This window comes from Drosophila miranda, chromosome XR, assembly GCF_003369915.1.
Source record: "Drosophila miranda strain MSH22 chromosome XR, D.miranda_PacBio2.1, whole genome shotgun sequence".
NCBI classification, from domain to species: Eukaryota; Metazoa; Arthropoda; class Insecta; order Diptera; family Drosophilidae; genus Drosophila; species Drosophila miranda.
This window is the reverse complement of record NC_046674.1, coordinates 4,013,659-4,032,814: the sequence shown is the minus strand read 5'-3', so window position 1 is coordinate 4,032,814 and position 19,156 is coordinate 4,013,659. Positions and strand designations below refer to the sequence as shown.

The window sequence follows — 19,156 nt, the reverse complement described above, 5'->3', positions numbered from 1 at the left end:
AGGGGAACCACGACTGCTAGTTCTCTTTTAATGATAATTCTTGCACTTCCTTCATCCCTAATTCCCCCTAATCACCCAATTGATACGAATTTTAGAATCCTTTTTCGGCTGTTTTTTTCTGCGCTACGTCTGTCTTTCTCTTTTTCATTTCGTACACCGTTATATCTCGCTAACCTCCGCCAGGTGGCGCGCACAGAACGAGGTAGTGTGTGTGGAAGAGAGATACAGAATGAGTTAGCGCATGGAATGGGAAGCGGAGCCACTGTAAATTAATTTGTTAATTAATTATTATCAATCTGGTAGGCTTGATAATTTTCTATTCTCCATTTTCGAAAACAGTGTGATAGAGGATTCTGTATATACAATTTGTTTGCTCAAGCTCTTATAGTCTCTGAGACAGACAGACATAGCAATATCGACTCGGCTGATCATAGATATATGCTTTATGGGGTCGGAAACGCCTCATTCTGGGTGTTGCACACATCACCCTCCATCACAAGCCCCTATACTCTTTGAGTGTCGGGTATAAAAATGAAAAAATTGGTATTATCTTTTGAGTTTAACGGAAGTTGAAGACCTTCATTGCAATTAGCTCAAAAGCTCAGCAAAAGCTGAGCGATAAAGAGCGCTCTCAGTGGAAGCACATGAAAAGCTAATTTGTATGCGCATGTATATGTAGATGTTATGTAAGATACACAGTTACGCCTCACAGCACTGGTAAAGCTCAATTCAAATGGATTTCCGTTACACTCAGAGTAAATAAATCAAGACATTTTTGACAAATTGTTATTATTATTCCCGGACGACATCGTTGCGACATCGCTAGAAGAAATCCATCTAATAAAATAAACTAAATAAATCAAAAATTGTGTTGCAAAAATGATTTAATTTATAATAAGATTAAGATTTTATGACTGTTATTCCGTACAAATCACAGTCACTAACTCACTACGTAAACAATTCGCTTAGTTTCTTTGCGTATGGAGATATTTGCATCTAAGATTCCCGCATGTGTCTCATTCAAATAAACGCCCAATAATATGTTAATAACGCACACAAAAATTTCCATAAAATCTTGGCCAGATCAACAAATTCCCAGAAACTTCATTCCCGGTCCAAGTGACGGACCGACCTTTGTCTCTCTTCCCCCAACTCTGGGAAAACTTCCGGCACGAAGGCGCGTGTGCACGACTTACTTTTAATTAGCCAGAGTCAACAAGTGGGCCAGTGAAGCGTGTAAATCTACTTAAAACTTTTGGCTCTAGGCTCTCCTCCACCAATCATCATATGGATGTACCTACAGCGATGACAAACAGCGCAATCATCTCACAGTGGACTCTGTTGACATTGCGTCAGCTCTCTTTTTGTCTCCGACTCTGTTTCCCGATGTACTCGTATTTGACCAACTAAAACCGAAATATTGACATTGGCAGACGCTCCACATACTCATGAATGGAATAATGATGCGCAAAATCCATAACAAATTGACTCTAAATCGAATGAATCGCGTGCCGTGCCGGACCGGGCCGCTGTTGCTCGCGCGCGGCAGGCACTATTCAGTCATTATCGCTCATACGCCCTAGTGGACAGGCGAAGTCAACTCAAGCCACCTGGCAGCGATAACAACGTCATCGGGCAGACCCGATGGCTCGCCGGCTGGTCGGCTTGAGGCGACTCTGCTAATGGGAAATTATATGCACAATTTTCTTGCAATTGTCTAGCAGCAAAATGACGGCCACGGCAACAGCTCGGGGCATGAAATCTCACAGGTTTTCGCCCAAGTATTTTCATTATTTTTAATTAGCCTTGCATTTAAAATTCTAATTTTAATTTATGATCGAAAGTGGTCTATCTATCATGCTATAGCTGAAGCTAAAGCTGGCCCTTAGCTGGCTCTGGTCTGCTGGCTACTGGCACTTATCTGGGCCAGGTGTCGTTTCCATGTCTCGAATTCCGAGTCGAGTTGTTTGAACTGTTTAGCAGTCTGTTTAGTGCAGCTGGGCTGGTGCTGGTACTGGTGGCGTAATTGTCTGGCCAATTGGTGCTGTAATAACTTTTAATTATGGATCGTACGACACTAAGTGTTCTGGAAGGAGCTTTGCATGCTATTCGACTACATTGAAGGTCAATTGTAGGGTTAAATGAAGGTCTAAAAGGTGTTAAGGATATTCATTGATTGAAATTGGGGGGTCAGAAGTGCTCTCATTTTAGGGACTGCCTCTATTCGATTAGGAAGATTAATTTATGTCTAAATATAGTCTCACGCCCACCCCGCCATTCATATGCTAAACATTTTTTCCATATTCATGAGACCAGCTGTTGTAGCTCTCATGCAAATGTGTTGCAGACAACCCCTGGGTAAACACACACCCCAACACCTTCCCCCATTTGGGGAAAGGGAAAGGGGGGAGGGAAACCTGTTCGTACTCTAATTAGACCGAGATCTATTGCAATTATTAATGCGCGAAGCGATCATTTAAATTAGAATTGGCCAACAGGTGCGCCTTCGGACCAGAGCCACACAGAGTAGTGTGCAGTGAGCTGGCTAACGGTTTGGCTGCAAGATATTCACACCTCCAGTTTCCCCGTGGCATTCAGATTACGATTACCGATAGCTGTGGCCAGTAGCTGTGGCAGTAGCAGCTACCAGTTCCAGCATCGAGTGCCAGCTAAGTATGTTAGTGTCTTTTGAAAAGTTCAAGACTCAAGTTTGAATTGCAACTAATTGGCACGAAAAAATGGCGGCCAGAATGCCAAAACCCAAGCCCAAAGCCAAAGCCAAAACCAAAACCCAAAGCAGAATTTGGCCATGCACGCTGTAAGTCATTGACTTTGATTTTCGATTAGCCAAAGCCAAATACCACACACAAATCTGGCGCCGTAGACATGTTCTAGTTAATTCCTTTGGCTACTGTCAAAGCCAACGCGAAGCTAACCTTGGCTTTTATTTTGGGTTTTTTTTTTCTTTTCGGTTTTCGGTTTTATGCGGCTTTAATTAGCCAAATCTGGCTGTAAATGAAACGTGTTTCTGCTTCTGCTGCTGCTGCTACTGCTGGCAGCTTAATTCTTGTCTTTATTTTCTTCTTGGCAGGTGTAAAAAACTTCAACAATTAATGAAAAGTGTTTAATTGCAAAGTGCATTGGGCTTCCGGCAATTAGCCTGAAGCCAGCAGCGTCGTCGCCGGTTCAACAAACCTCTGCCCGACGCTGACTCTGTCCCAGAGCGTTTCCTGCAACCCTAACCCATTTGCTCAGTGACCTTGACAGAAGACCAAAACGACCAAAGAACTTTATGAACGTACGAGTATTCGAGTGCCTGGCAGCCGGACTTACCAAACGGCACGTAATCCACTCCATTCCACGCCACGCCACGCCATTCCAGCGCCTCGCAAGTCGAGTTGCTTTGCAATTGAATCAAGTGCAAATGTTTACACCCATCAAATACAGTACAAAGTAGCCCTGGTGCCGTAGCCAGCCAGCCTTTGAAGTCTGACCCAAATCAGTCATTGCAGCCCCAATCCAACAAAAGCCAACTAGAGTTGATAAATGCCTGCCAACTAACCTTAGATCCAAGCTGAACTCCGCTGAAGGCTCATTTGTTTCATTTTCTTATAAAATAAATGCCATAATGGAGATATATCAGCAGATGTCATTAACTATAGCAAGTGTCAGGCAGGGTATAGCCATTGATCCATGAAGCTTGTGAATGATATAGGATTTCCCCTTAGGAACTATAGAACATGCCTTAAAAAAATCATTTCAGTTATGTTTAGTTGATTTCTTACCCATTCAATCGCATCAGTGAAAACCCTTACACAAAAAATACTCACATAAACACTTCCTCCCATAAAAATTCCACGTGTTTCAGTTCATCAAACGACAGCCAAGCTTAGTATACTTACGATTATAATTTACTCGAATAAGTGCATCAGTTTAAATGATCTTAGTGATCAGCGCAGTGCAGCGCACCTGCGAGGGCATTCAAGTTTCGATTCATCAACCCTTATCGTTCTGATTTCATATTAATTTCATTTTAATTGAGCCGCAACGTGGGCGTTCCCACGAGTCCATTCTATATCGCCTACATCCGATCAGCTGCCGCTAATTGTTGCCAAGTCCGAGTCCACGGTTCTGTCTCTGTCTCCAGCTGCTGTTCTACCCGCAAACTATTAACACATTCAAATTCGATTCACACAGCAGCCAATTATTATATCACAAATATACGAGTACTCATACTCGCACTCGTATTGTAATTGGCATATGATAAATTCGCTCAGGTGTTACGATATTTTTATTTATCGTGTTCTTTCTAAATTAAAATAGGCTGAGGTAGGTCATGTTGTCAAGCAGCTGTCGCTTTTGATAATCTACTCAAAAATATATACATTTAAATAGTCTAATCTTCAAGTCCGAAAAAAAATAAACTAAAAAGAAAAGTAAAGTTCTATGCCACTAATTACAGATTGCTCGTGTGTAATTAAGCGCTAATTAAGCATTAAAGCTGGATAATTAAAATAAATTGGCATAAATTGAGAAGTTGAGAATAGAATACAACAATTCCATCAAAGGCCCCATTCCGATTCATGTCTAATCATGGCCACAGGATCTCCCTCTGTGTCTCCCCATAAAAAACGAGCGATAACATTGTAACCCGCAGCTAGGCCCGCGAATCTACATTTACACCCGATACTCAGTCAGTATGGTTCCCCTCCGCCAGTAAGCGCACACTGCACGGTGAAGAGTGCGTGTGTGTGAGAAAGAGAGATGATGATCGCTATCGTAGCCACTGCAATTTCATTTGTTCCCTTTGGCTATAATAATGATCCGATATATGGACGACAATGCCCCACTTATTAGGGAATTACACTTCGAGGGTCCTGGTCATATCTGGCGGTATATAGATGCACATGAACAGGGTAATGAACACTAGCCGCAGAGCCATCCGAAAAAGGTGTTGTAGTCCTTGGAGATAGAAAGGCCAGCCATGGATGGCCGGGAAAACCAAGAGTGTCAGAAAGAACGTCAGACTGATGTTGAAGAGCTGGGGGAAGGCCTTTTTGAAGAGCTGCCAGTAGGAAACATCCAGCTAATAGATGGAAAATGTATTCTTCGGGTCGAAGAATGTGAAGTAATGACCACAGCGACCGTGTACTTGATAGGCATCAAGGCCATGATGCCGTAAATGGTGTTCTGGGAGATACCATTGCAGATGTTCAGCAGCACAATGCTTACCTTGGTAAGATTCGATGCACATTCCACATTTGTTTTGCGGTATGCCAAACTATGTGCAGAGTCAAGTTTAAACGGTTTCAACTTTATTGATGCAGAAAAAATTTGTATAGAATAGCGATTACATAGGTGTATATAGATATATTGCTATAATAATTCCAATCTGCACGTTCAACAATAACTATTAATAATCTTTTGTATTCTCCAATTGTAATTGTCGTTTTCTTTCTTATATAGCTCCATCGTGTACGCCTGTTTGGGGGACCAACTGCATTGCCACTACGATTACGTATAGTATATATTTATGTATATTCTGATATATGCGAAAATTAATAGCTATAGTTTGGTTAATTGCTTGCAGAAATGTTAACACTTGTTTGGCTTTCGATCAAATTGCAACTACAATGAACAATAACAATAAAATGCTACACGCTACATAAATTTTAATTTCATATACGAGTATGTAATATATTTGATTCCAATGCTGAATCTACCAGAAAGTTTTGATTAAACTAGTTTTTTATATGTAGTATATATTGGTCCAAGGGTTTTTGATTATTCATTTCATTTGTATGTAATTTTTGTTTGGTTTAATATTTGATTAAGCTTTAAGTTTTATTTTCTGAAAGTATCCATTCTTCATGATCTTGAAGTACCTTTTTTTATTCAATTACTACTCCAGTTTCTTTCAGTAAATATTTGTTCATTTTCTCAATTTTTGCTTTCACTATCCAAAAAATTCTACCTTCTAAATTTCCTTTCTTTCTTTAAATTTTACTTCAATTCCTATATTTCTTGTACATTCTCATCCATAAAATTCATACGTTTCTAATCGTTTTCTTTTCGTTAATGATCTAAAAATGTATAATCCTCTTGTTGTAAAGTCAATCTTTTCAAATTTCAAATAAATATTCCCTTTTCATGTCATAAAATGTTCCCTAAACAGAATCAGACTTTAGAGTTTGATATTTTCTGAGAACCAAAGAATTCAATTTAGAAACCAAAGCATCAAAATCTAGTAACCAAAGGATCAAAAAATGATAAAACCAAAGAGTAATTATTTTTCAATTGCATTTTATATTTTATTAATACACAAAACTTAAATAAAATAATAGAATTTAAACTCTACATACCTACAATACAATACGTAATAGTCATAAGCATAATAATAGATAATAATAATAATAGTACACAATAGTGATATTGTCGTTTACAGTTATTGTACAATGTAAGAAATTCTATTCCGTTTTCCGTTTTCTTTTGTTCTTCTAAACATTTTCCAGTTTCTTTTGCTGTTTTCCATACTGTTCTATTGTTAAGATTTCTTTAAGATATTCTCTCTGTAAAAATGAAATGTTGCTGCTTTCGAATACCGGGAATACTATATCGTGTGTATATATATAGTCTAGGTAAATATTTAGAGAGAGAGTGAAAAAAGGTATAATATAATACAAAAAAAAAAAAAAAAACAATTGTGTGTGTGTGTCTGAGTATATAAGCGCTTTTCCGTGTGATAGATCTGAACTTTGCTTTCACTTCACTGAAATTCGCTTTGCTTGGCTTTGTTTTCACATCACTTAAAAGTCTAACGATTTTTTGGTCCAATAATAGTTGCGGTGATACAGGGGGTGTGGATTATGGGAGGGGGAAGGTACTGGGTTTTCTGGGTGATCAAAAAAATAAATATGCTTTTCTTGGAAGAAACAAACAGAACTTCAAATGACAATAAAATAAAATAAAACAAACAAAAACATAAAAAAAAAAATATATATGCGATGCCCTGAATTGTCTTGGGGTTTCAGGTTTCAGGCTAACGAGGGAGAGGGATTGTGCGGTATGTCAATTTAAAATTAATTTGTATAAGATGAGACCGTTGCACCTGTATGTATGTGAGAGGGGGGCCGTGGGGCTGTGGGGGGGGGGGGTGCAGATTTGGACAGAGAAACCACCACTCTAGAAGGGACGCTTCAGCTTGTGGATGGCATTGGTCAGGTGCAAGATCTCCGTGTTCATCTGGTGGACCAGGGTCTCCAGTTTGTCCACAGAGTCCAATACCTCGACGCGCTCGGTGTGTGGGTTGAAGCGCACCTCGAAGGGGCGGGACATTGTGCTGACCCAGCGACGGAACTTGTCCTTGGCATCCTCGAAGCTCTCGGCCACATAGTAGATGGGCTGGTACTCCTGGTCCTGGTACGGCTGCACCGCCGTGGAGGCTGGCTCGAAGGCGCGATGCTCGCACTTGTCGCTGATAGCGTGCAACAGCTCGCCATAGGAGCTCAACAGACCAGCACCGTAGGCCTTGATCTGACCGTGTTCCTTGCAGAGACCGAACTCAACAGTGAACCAGTAGACCTACAATCAGAGAGACAGAGAGGGAGGGAAAGCACACAAGTTAGTTAATGACTAAACAATGAAAGAGCGGCAGTGTCACTGTTGCCATAAGGCCATGCATCCACCGGATGCCATTAGCCGGTTGGCTATGGGGCTGGGGCAATTCAATTAAGTGGAAACTCACCGTGGACAGCTTCTCGATTTCTTCATCAGAGGCACCCAGGGAGGCCAGGCCAATCTCCTGCGAGAACTGGGCAAAGCTGGGATCGGCCAGCAGCGGCATGTGTCCCAGCAGCTCGTGGATGGAGTCCCTGCAATGAGGAAAGGGGAAGAGCGAGAAATAATGGTTAGAAAATGTGTGAAAAATATATGCGCAGCACATAAAGCAATTAGCCAGGCTAAATGAGAAGATGGGTATCCTGCTGCTGCTGCTTCCCGCTGAAGCCAATTTGCTTCTCTCGAACAAGAGAAAAGTTGCTAGCCGCCGGCAGGAAGCAGGAAGCAGGAAACCCACCGCCCATTCAGTGCCAACGAAATGCAATTAGGGGCGCACAAAGAGCTTTTCCCCTTTGATGCTTTCATGTTGCGGGGTGGCGGGCGACACTTACGGCTCGGGGGTGTGGTAGGGCGAGTTGACGTGGCGCACATACTGGGTGCTCTGGAAGATGCGGAAGGCCAGGGAGGCGAGGAAGTCGCGAGCGGTCAGGAGACCGGCGGCCGGACGCAGAGAGAAGCCAGTGTTCTTGCGGAGGAAGTCGGACATCTCCTGGAGCTGGGGCAGACGGTGGTCGACGAAGATCTGCTCGTCCTGGAGCATCTGGAAGGCGGCACGGTACTCGGCACAGGCATGCTTGGGGGCCAGATCCTGGACGGTCTTGAAGACCGAGCGCCAGGTCTTGACCTCCACATCGGTGTAGGCGATGTATGGGATCGGATCTCCGTACTTGTAGGCGAAGGCAATCTCGGCAATCTCCTTGCGACGCTGGCGGTACACCTTGTCGGCGAATCCGGGATGGTTCATGTCGAGATCGGGCTCGTACTTGGTCATCAGATGGTTGCAGTCGTCCAGCTCGGAGGCGTGCTTGGGGAACCAGGGCGCCTTCACGCTGATGTTGTTCTCAGCCAGCAGATTCATGCTGCTGAAGGAGCCCGACTGGCGCAGCGAGCGGATCAACTGCAGCAGATTGCCGCGAGTCATGTCCAGCTTGATGAGCACATCATGATCGACGCCCTCGACGCGCGACTGACGCGACTCCACATGCTGGACGGTGCCGTGGAAGGTCTCGATGGCCTTCAGGATGCGGCCCAGCGAGGAGATGCCCTCCTTGAGGCGCACCACCAATGCGGCGCTCTGCATGGCTGCCTCAGCCTCGGGGGACTCGGAGGCGGAGTTGGCCAATAAAATCTCTTCCTCGGTAAGACCGTAATCTGAAAGCAGGGAAAAGAACGGAAAAGATGCAATCATGAGGCAAGCGGCAAGCGGCTTAAGGTCACGTAAACGATAATCGGGCTACGTGGGCGGGCTAGGACCAGGACCAGTGTGTGGGCGGGTTGGCGGGATGGCGGTGGCAGGCAGGGTTGCCAGGCGCACGCATTTCATATTTCCATCAAGTCGAGCGTAACAAATGAAAAAGGGAAATGCGACATTTCCACTCCACTCCACTGCTGTCTCAACGGCTGGCCCCCGCAATTGTTCGGTTGAGTGCTGAGTGCTTTGCTCTTTCTTCTCTCTTTTCTCTAGTACTTTATCATATTAAGCACTTAAATCAATGTCGCACGCTTTTCAAAAGCTCCTCAGAAGTTAAGTACTACTTAGGGGGGGTAGGGGGAGGGAATGCGGGGTCAGAGACTTACCGTTCTTGGGCGCCTGGCCCGCAGGTTCCTGCGACTGCTCCGTCTCAGCGCTCTCAATCTCAAAATCTTCAACTAAAAACGAAATCAAAACGAAAACGAAAACCATAAAATTAAAATCAAAAATCAATAAAACCATAAAGGGATGAAGGGGGAAAAGTAAGTGGGTGGGAATTAAATGAACGAATAAGCACCTGGAACGTAGTCGTTGTCCATGGGCAGCTCGAGGTTCTCGAGATGGGGCTGCTCGTCCTGCAGCTCCACATTCTGCTCGGCTGGGATGTGCTCCTGGGCCTGCTGAATGCATTCCTCCAGAGAAGCGTCTTTAAAAATAATAAAAAATAAAATAAAATAAAATAAAATATGGGGATATAAAATAAAGAACTACAAAAACAAACTCAAGGAAAAGTGAATTTAAACTGAGAGAATCTAAACCACTTTAAGAGTGTGATACCCCGCACTTGTTGAGTGCTTTCCCCGCACTTGTTGCTAATGATTCTCGAGTGCTTACCATTTGCCTTGTTGCGCGCTTCCTCCAGGACGGTCTGTTTGGTCTGCTTGACCACCAGAGTCTCGAAGCGGGCATCGTCCACCAGGCTGCGACGGCGCGATGGATACCCATTCTGAAAGATAGAATATGGAAAGGGAAATACATTTTAGTGACACTTCGCAAAGCGATGAGAGACAGACAGGATATGCAACGGAAATTGGATGATTGCCTTGACCTTTGCTGTGTGTGTATATGTGTCTGTGTGTGTTTGGCTCTGCCCGTGCTGCCATTGCGCAATTGGGGCGGCTCTTATATAAAAAGTGTGTCTGTGGCGTGAAAGCGTCTTCAGATCTTTTCTTTTGGCTATTATCTGAGGGACCACTCTATTCATGAAACCCTATTGATTGTGATGTTAATTTAATGCGTTGTCACACGGCTTTAGAGCTCGCACAGAGCTCCACGGATGGCAGGTGCCAAAGACAAATGATATATGGCGGAAAGATATACAAAATCTCCAATACGATTCTATCTGTGAATGGAATCCAAAAATGCAGCTGTGGAAAGGTTTCCACCAGTTGCAGTTTTCACCTGTTTATTGGCCTCTTTCGGGCCATCGCCATCGGTTTGGCTGATGAAAGATGTGCCTTCCATTGAATCATTTTTATTGATTTCATATTTTGTTTTTTTTCGGTTTTGTTGGGACTGTTGCCGCAACATAAACATAAACAGGGGACCGACAGACAGACAGAGAGACTCCAAGTTGGCGTCAACAATGAGGTGCCTCTGTCGCGGTGTCTCTGTCTTGTGTGTGACTCCGTGGGTAAGTGCAGGGGCAGGGCAACCACTTTCACTTATTTGTTAAATAATAACTTCGGTTAATCAGAGGCCGTCTTGGGCGACTCGTTGACGGCTTACGGGATTGGCAGGGAGGCTGCCGTTTCGATTTAGGCCGCCGTTCTTAGAGGTGTGAATGAATTGGCCAACTTTGGGCAACAGCTGGGATTTTGCAAAAAAAAAAAAGAAAGAAAAAAACGCCTTGTTATGGGCGGACAAACACTCGACAGGTTTTTCGAAATAAACCTTTAACTAGTCACGTAGACCACCAACGTTTCTCTATTTTGGTATCTGTATGTTTTTCTTGGATTTTCTTTGAGGGGGGGGGGGGGGGGGGGAGGGGGTTGGCTGGGACTGGGACTCACCTCAATACTGTAAGATTTCTTGATGGCGAACATCTCGCGATTCTTTTGGGCTGCTGCAACGGCCATCATTTTGTTTTGTGTTGGGTTTTGTGATTAGTGAGGATAACAAAAATTTATGCAAAGTGTTGGCTAAAACACTTAGAATACTATTTGCTTGTTGGCTTTTTGTTTATCGTATTTGATTTGGCAATAAGCACTCGAAATGTATTGACACTTTCACTGCTTATTGGCGCGAGGAGTTGGAAAAAAAGTTGGCTGGGAAAATGCTCCTGGAACTGAACTGTTTGCGTCTAGAATTGAGCTGAATGAACAAGAACTCTCGATTCACGGCGGATATTTGTCGGTATTTTGCGGGATCCTTTCGCGACTTCGAAACTGATATGACGGTTCTTGTTTTGGGTTGGGATATCCTTTCAGCTAATTGTATTACAACAAACAGAGTCAGCAAACTACTTGAGGCTGGGCACAAGTCTTTAGAGCGGATGATAGCGAATCAATGCATGCTCCAGGTCGTGTTGCCAGTGCTTAAATACCCCCAGAGTCCGGCAACCGAATCACCGAACGGCAACGACGAGGGCCCCCGACGAGAGATGGGGACAGAAACGACGTCGAATCCGATGACTGGTTTTCGCATGCTGTGACGTATTTGCCCCGAGAGACAGCCAACCCCACAGTCACAGCCACAGCTGTATCTGGTTTATTGCTCTTGTGGTTGCTGCTGCTGCTGCTACCTCTGCCGCTGTCGTGCCGTGGGGTTTCCTCTCACCAGTTCGAGCATTTGGCAGTGGGTCGAGAATCGCGGGGCCTGACTCGACCAAGTTCAAGTGCGGCAACAGGCTAGAACGTGTAGTGGTGTTGGTGCCTTAACTGCTGCTGCTGCTGCTGCTGCTGCTGCTGCTGCTGCTGCTGCTGGAGCGGGGTTAAACCATTAGCGCGTGCGCGCGTCAGTCCACCCGTTGAAATAACCAAAACATTTGGAATTGTCTCAGGCGTCATTAGAAAAGCCTAAACGGATTGGAATACCAGAAGAAACGAAAGCAAAATCTTCTGAATGGTTGTGAATGGTTGTGAGGGGGGAATACCAAAAGAATCTGAACCAAAACAAAGCAAGGATAACAGAAGCACAATGCTGGAGAGGTACAGTTTTCGACCGAGAGTTTAGAAACACCCCTACGAAAGGGAGCAAAGGGTATGCAGATTAACTCATGAGTTTTTCAAATACAACAAGAAATTCATGAAAATCCTGTCCTTGATACAGAATTTACCCTAAGCAATACCAAAAAAGGCCAAAATAAAATCTTAAAAAACTTTATTAAATGCCGAATGGGTACAGTCAATAGTTCTCAATGAAAAATCCTCAATGACTCAACGATTTCTAGATCACATCTGGAGCGGATACAAATGCGGATCGATCATGTTCTAGACCACATTCCGGGGGCGGATACAATCACAAATCATTTAGGAACACAGCACACAGACGAAAGAAACAAGCCGCTGATCACTAGATCCTCCTACAAGAAACCAAGGAAAAGTCTAAGGTAAGTCACGATGAAAATATTATCAGTTCTAGACAAGTTTTCGAGCACATCTGGGGCGGACATAGCACACAGAAACAAGCCGCTTGGTTACCGTCGAGAGTTCTCAATGAAATTATGACAAGATCCTGCTACAAGAAACTAAGGAAATGTCTAAGGTACATACATACATATATGCCCCATGAGTACACTCAACACTTTCCAATGAAAATGTCACCAGATCCTGAATGAGTCAACGAGTTCTAGGCAAGTTTTCGACCACATCTGGGGCGGATACAAACGCGGATCATTTAGGGACAGAACAGAGTGAAAGTCAACAGAAAAACAAAGTTATGGTAGAAGTAAACAGGAAGTGGGCCTCAATGTTTGTGCGGCTGAGTAGGCGGCTCACTCGCATGCCATTTCAATTAATTTTTTAAAAGCACAACATTTAGCAGCTAATTTGCATGCGTAAGTGTGTGTAAGTGTAGCACATTAAACTAGCTTTTGGATGCCATAACAATTCTATAACTAGATCGATCTATATAATGTGATAGAATAAGTGAGTGCCGATCCGTGTCAAAACATCTGGCGAATGGAATTTGCATATGGCAGCCAGGCAGGCAGGCAGGCAGGCAGGCAGGCAGGCATATTTGCAGCTGACAGATCGAAAAACAGAAAACACTAGTCAGAGGTGCGGAATGAGTACAATTACATATTCCTGTAAGCTGGCTGATAACGCTGCTCCCGCTGGCAAGGCTGGCCGACCGCTTCTCAAATTGGTCTTGGCTCGGAGACGGAGACGGAGACTGAATGACATTTTCAGTGGCAGTGGCAGCGGCTTAACCAAACTCGGTTTGCCATTGATCTACATATGTACATGCGAATATGTGCACTTGTACTTGCAACAATCTGGTCATCCTTGCAGCCTGCATCGAGGTGCATCGAGAGCTGCGACTAACTAACTAACTCCAACTAATGTCTAATGTTAATGCAAACCGATCAAATTAGTAGATCGAAGCAAATGATTGTGCTAACGAGCCGATAATGAGCCAACACACACACACATCAGCCGACCATCACGCAGCGGCATTAAGTTATTAAATATAATAGATTATCCAGCTGAGAGGAAAAGGCATAAAAAACATAATCATCTCGCTGATAGATTCATTATACAAATTGAATTGTACACATGATTGGATGCTATGATTCAGTGCGATGGATGTTGTATAAGCAGGAAAATTATCCATTTATTAAAGCATAACAAAATATGGAAAATGTATGTACAAAGTCGAAAAGATATGGGAATTACCATTAAAAGCTTCTGTGGAGTGCCAAAAAAATTTTAAAATGTCATAAATACAACTTTCCTATATTTATATATAAATGAATTCAACGCATATTTAGTTTAAAGATAAAACACTTAATAATTAACATAATATGCTTAATTTAAATATATAAAAAAATATCTATTTTAAATATGAAATATAATTGATAAAATATTGTCATATTAAAGTCCAATTATAAGTGAAAACGCATCCATTTTAATAATGCCACTCTCGGTTGCCAATTAATGCAAATTTCAGGGCTGCCTTCTCTCGAAAGATGGCTACAGAAATGGATTGGCCTGGATGAAGCAGCTTTAAGCCTAAATGGGCTTTCAATCCATGCTATTACCCATTTCCCACATTACTCATTGGCTAATGTTCAGGTTTAGGTTCCCACATTGGCATTGCCCCCATTCCATTCACATTTAAGCTGAACATTTACTTCCGATTTTCATGCACTCTTTTTAGGAAGCCAATCAAGACTTTAGTTTGAGCTTAAGGTTTTTGCTAAAACATGCAAAATAAAATATACAAATACACGAGTATCTTAATCTCTCACACGTTCGAATGCCTCCACGCCTTGGGCGAGCTTTTCTTCCGACTTTAGTAGTTTTCTGCGATTGTTCTTTGTGTGCCTGCGCCTGGGCCTGGGCCTGGCCTGGCCTGCCTGCCTGGTGCATAATTGAGGCACAGCCTCTATAATTGTTGCTGTTAAAGTCTCTTATTTGGTATTTTTTTTATTAAATATTTAAATTTAATTGTGCATGCAAACAGATCCGAGAGTACACACACGCCCAAGGTTCCAGAAGTCATAAAAGTTGGAGTTGGAGTTGGAGTTGAAGTTGAAATTGAAGTTGGAGTCGGAGAATCGTGATTCATGGCATTCTAGACACGTAGGCAGGTACAGATACAGATACCCGACCATTCACTGGGATTTCCTTGTCCTTGACCGTGAACCTTTAACGGTTGACTAGCCACCGTTTCTAGGCGAGATTCCCCCTCTATACCTGGAGTTGTTTGGTCAAGCAGTTTGTTTGTTGTATTGAAGTCTCATGATCAAACCATAATAAGTGAAGCAAACTACATATATAAGCGATCTCCGATCTCCGATCTCGGCCCCCCGACCGACCTATCCGATTATCTATCTCTGCCCCTTTTTTGTTTGTAGTATATCCAATGTTTAATTGTTTGAACAATACATTTTCGAAATGGCTCCTTTGAGAATTTGAGTTGAGTTTGAATTTGGCTCGAGATTGAAGGTCGATGCTTTTTAGCTTTTGCAATTTTTACTTTTGTTACATAAGACGGATAACTTTTTTTCGGTTTTTTCTTAGACCTAATGATCAATCATCAAATAAAAAAACACACACAAACACACAAAAAAGATAATAGATAAAAGAGCGTTCAAACAAATTAGATTCTATAATTAAAATTTCACAGGCGGCCAAAACCTTTGGCGGACTTTATTGGGTTTTTACTGTGCCACACGCAAACAGATAGAGGGCTTTGTTCTAATAAAAAGAGATAATATTTATGTTTGATTCAGTCACGTAGTCCATTTTGTTGAGGGGGGAGACATAGTCGTAGCACAGTTTTGTTTGTTTTTGTATCCATTCCATCGATCATAATTGTCAGCATGAAATGCCAAAAACGTATCGGCGAAAGCAGTTCCTGTTGGCCATTGGATTCGTCTGAGAATTGAGAAAGCCAGAGAGCTGTCAGTCGTAGAGAAATATCATGAAAAGTTAGATAAAAGTATAGATACATAGATGGGCTGATGGGTGGATAGATATAGCCAGAATTGTAGAAAGAGATGTTGGAGAGATGAATGATATAGGTAGAACATACAAAAGTGAAGTAAATTGGTATTTGGATAGTTAGAAGCAAAGAAATAATGTGAATATTATAGGCTCTCGAGGGCAAATTGAGAAATAGTTATGAAAAGAAACATAGAAATACAAACGGATTTGCAGAAATATATTTGAGAGAAGATGGAGACTGTCTTTGTTGATTTATATGTGGAATGAAAGATGAAGATTTTACATAATTCCTAGAGAGAGAACACATCAATAGATTTACCCCAGATTCTCCTGCCCCCAGACCAGAAATTTTCCCAACCTTCCCGGACTACGTGGGGTACTATGTACATATATCGTATACTTTTTTCCCTTCTCGCATTTCCCATAATCTTGCAGCCTTGCCTCGGACCAGCTCCAGCTGCAACAGCAACTGCAGCTTCAATGATTTCCCAGCCCTCGTCGTGTGCCCTTGCAAAAACTTCCGAGAATATAGTAAATCTGTTGCAGGGACTCCACTTCCTATGAATCAAATTAAATATTATTCATAATTCAATTAAGTGCAATTAATAATACAATTACGAATCCATTTCAAAAATTCTCAATTTTTAATTTTTTTCCATTCTACTGCTACTACACCAATCTACGGGCAATTATGTGCATTAATTACAAATGGCAATCGTTTTTGTTGCTAATTATTGTATAATATTGAGGTTTTGCTTTCCCAAATGCCCCAATCGGAGCCACAATCGGAGCGGAGTGTCCATGTGGATGAGCTGTCAGAGTGCGATCGAGGGGGACTCCACTCCACTCCACTCCACTCCACACAACACGCTGATGTATCAATCACGTGCCACTTAGAGACTGGACGACGCGTCGTCTCTACCGCCCCCGTCGCTGCCCCCTCACCAGCGGATGGCGCTTTCTAAGTCATATCGAACTCGTTTATGGCTGATTCACCTGGGGGCCAAAGATGACGCCGGCTATAGCTGGTATCTGCAACTGTATCTGTATCTGTATCTCTCCGTACATCTCGTATCTCTCGCATTTAGCAATAAAAATTGTTCATTTGAATATGCAAAATAGCCGCGCGGTGCGCCTCGCGCCTCGCGTCTCGTTCGCATTTTGTTTTGTTTTCTGTTTATGGTTTTTTATCACACATTTTGTTTGTTTTTCTTTTTCTCTTGATTTTGCGTCACGTGCGACAAACAAAACATAAAAACAAAACAAAAACCACCAAAAAAGACCAGCGTCAACATTTCTAGAGGGGGATTTTGTTGGCCAGGCAAGGACCACAGCCTGTTGACGTGGTTTCGGGGCCAAAAGACCGAGAGATTGCTCATTAAATGGATGTTAATCGATCTGGGAATTCGTGTGAACTAAAACTATTCAACAGAAAAGCGTTGTCATATGGGGGTTTTAACCAAATAATTATCGAAAATAATTAGCTATAATTAGATAGATTCTCTGGAGGGGAAGAATGTCTCGACTACAAATTAACTAAAATGGATCGTGCAAGTGCTGCTTAGAATCTCAATCTCCTGGTGATGATGATGATGGCATGGATGGCATGGAAGTTCCCCGTTTCGGTGGGGGGTTTTCGGTAGCCTCTGCACAGGACTCTCTTGTCCGTTCCGGCAGTCCAATCACAATTTTATATTTAGCTTATTGTTGAGTTAACGACTTTGCCTTACTTATTTGTGAATGTGTTCCAAAACATTTCCGAGGCGTGTTCGCTCGCTGGCTCTCTGGGGCCCCAAAATAAACACCAGCTTAATCACCAGCAACAGCAGCAGCCAACAGCAACAGCCAACAGCAACAGCAAACAGCCAACAGCAACGGTTGTGGGGCTCCGAACGAGCCCCCAAAAATAATCATAAATATATATCTGCCCAGAAATATGCCCGAGTACGAGGAGTATGAGTATATTATCATTATTATCACATTGTCGTTAAACGCCAACAAAGCAAGGGAAACCAGTTTATCGCACCTTGCACCCGGAGGGGCCAACTAACTTTACAAAGAAAGTTAAAATTAAGCCCAAAGTCGAAGAATGCACTGGATTGTCTGCTAAAGATTCAGAGATATACATATATTATTTAATAAGCCTATTAAATGGTGCGAATGACGGACCCTTTTAGTCACTTCATAATGTTTTTCTCTCCTCTGGAAGCACTTGACCCGATTAGCCAATAGCCAGGGGTTTTTGTGGGAAAATCAATAGACATCTGTCATTGACAGGTCACACACGTCCACAGGTCCACAGTTCTACAGCTGGTGGTGGGTGGGTCACAAAAACACAGAGCGGAAGGCCTTCCACTCATGCTTTTCATTTTTCAAGTGCCTGTCTCTGTTTTTGATCAGTGGTGAAATCGAAGCGAACTTTCAGCCAAAATGTAAATCACACAAAATTCTCATTAAAGAGGTAAAGTCCCGTCCCGCACAAATGCTGCACATTGCTGGTAGTGCCACTGTGGCGTGACACGCAATTAAAGCCAAAGGAGTCACCTCGCAGATTAACGTCTGTTTGTGCCACAAAATCAAGTTAGTTGGGTCTTCCCCAACGCACATGTGCGTCAAGACTGTGTGAGAGTTGTGGCTGCTGCCTACGATCAATCGCTAACTGAGTCATGGTCGGAGTGTCAGCTGAGAGATACTTTCAAAAAAAAATTAAAAGGTAACAAAAAGGCGATTATTTTTCCCACTTACATGGGGATTTTTCGTTTGATCAGCATTCTTGGTGTGTTGTTTTTTGTGTTATTTTCAGAATCGGAAATGCTGCGGTTGAAATGAGATGTGTAGATGTCACAGATTGCTCTGGCGCTTGGGCTTGCCTTTGGGGAATTTCTTTATTCACGAGTTATGGAGAAGTATCTTAAAAGTACAATACAATGGGAATGCAAGGGGAATCATTTGTAAAAGAATTTTGGGATGGATGTATCCCAAGATAAGTTAGTTAAGTGCGCCCAAGGTATGTTATTCAAGGGAATACAGGTACAGGAAATTGTTTTTTAAATGCAATAAAGACGGTAATATCTAAAGATGAATTTACGAAACGTTTCTGTAGCTTAATATTCTTCAAATATGCCTCCCAAAATATTTCTGGATCGATGAAACTATTTTCTGCAGAAAAACCTTGGGGGGTATTTTTCCAAGTTACTCGGTGATTCTTCTTTGATCAACATTCCAAATGTGTTCTAACTGACACTTGAGATTATTGAACATTCCCATTGCTTTTTATTCATTCCCCCAATCTCTCTGTTAATCCTTAGGACTACTTTCTGCAGAGAAACATGTACAGTTTTCTAAACTCCATGGGGATTTTTCCTTCATCAGCATTCTAGATGTGCTCTTTTTGAATTGTCAATCAGCAAATAGGAAATGCTGCGGTGGTTTAACCATAAGAAATGATACACAT

At 42.6% G+C, this 19,156-nt stretch overlaps 1 protein-coding gene and 1 long non-coding RNA gene across 4 annotated transcripts; one reads left to right on the top strand and one right to left on the bottom strand.

The window, feature by feature from the left end:
• Positions 1–2,522: 2,522 nt before the first annotated feature.
• LOC117186489 lies at positions 2,523–5,681 on the top strand. Of its 2 annotated transcripts, none has more exons than XR_004471550.1 (2): positions 2,523–2,677; positions 5,467–5,681. It is a non-coding gene; the product is annotated as an uncharacterized LOC117186489 (long non-coding RNA). The 2 variants fall into 2 exon arrangements; XR_004471549.1 differs by lacking the exon at positions 2,523–2,677 and adding an exon at positions 2,684–2,818.
• A 1,073-nt stretch (positions 5,682–6,754) lies between these two features.
• On the bottom strand, positions 6,755–11,608 carry LOC108153568 (tyrosine 3-monooxygenase). Of its 2 annotated transcripts, XM_017283645.2 has the most exons (7): positions 11,101–11,608; positions 9,923–10,034; positions 9,606–9,734; positions 9,415–9,486; positions 8,169–8,988; positions 7,745–7,871; positions 6,755–7,581 (listed from the first exon to the last, which is right to left on the bottom strand). In XM_017283645.2, exons 1-7 carry the CDS (start codon positions 11,167–11,169, stop codon positions 7,183–7,185), a joined length of 1,728 nt encoding a protein of 575 aa, XP_017139134.1. In that variant the 5' UTR covers positions 11,170–11,608; the 3' UTR covers positions 6,755–7,182. The 2 variants fall into 2 exon arrangements, with proteins under 2 accessions (XP_017139134.1, XP_033243259.1); XM_033387368.1 differs by lacking the exons at positions 9,415–9,486; positions 9,606–9,734.
• Positions 11,609–19,156: the final 7,548 nt, after the last annotated feature.

Bases quoted from the DNA above. Each gene is read 5' to 3' on its own strand.
- LOC108153568 (XM_017283645.2), bottom strand. From the start codon at position 11,169: ATGATGGCCGTTGCAGCAGCCCAAAAGAATCGCGAGATGTTCGCCATC. The intron at 9,735-9,922 runs GTAAGCACTCGA...TTATTTTTAAAG, and splicing joins AGCGCGCAACAAGGCAAATG to ACGCTTCTCTGGAGGAATGC. The intron at 7,582-7,744 runs GTGAGTTTCCAC...CTCTGATTGTAG, and splicing joins AAATCGAGAAGCTGTCCACG to GTCTACTGGTTCACTGTTGA.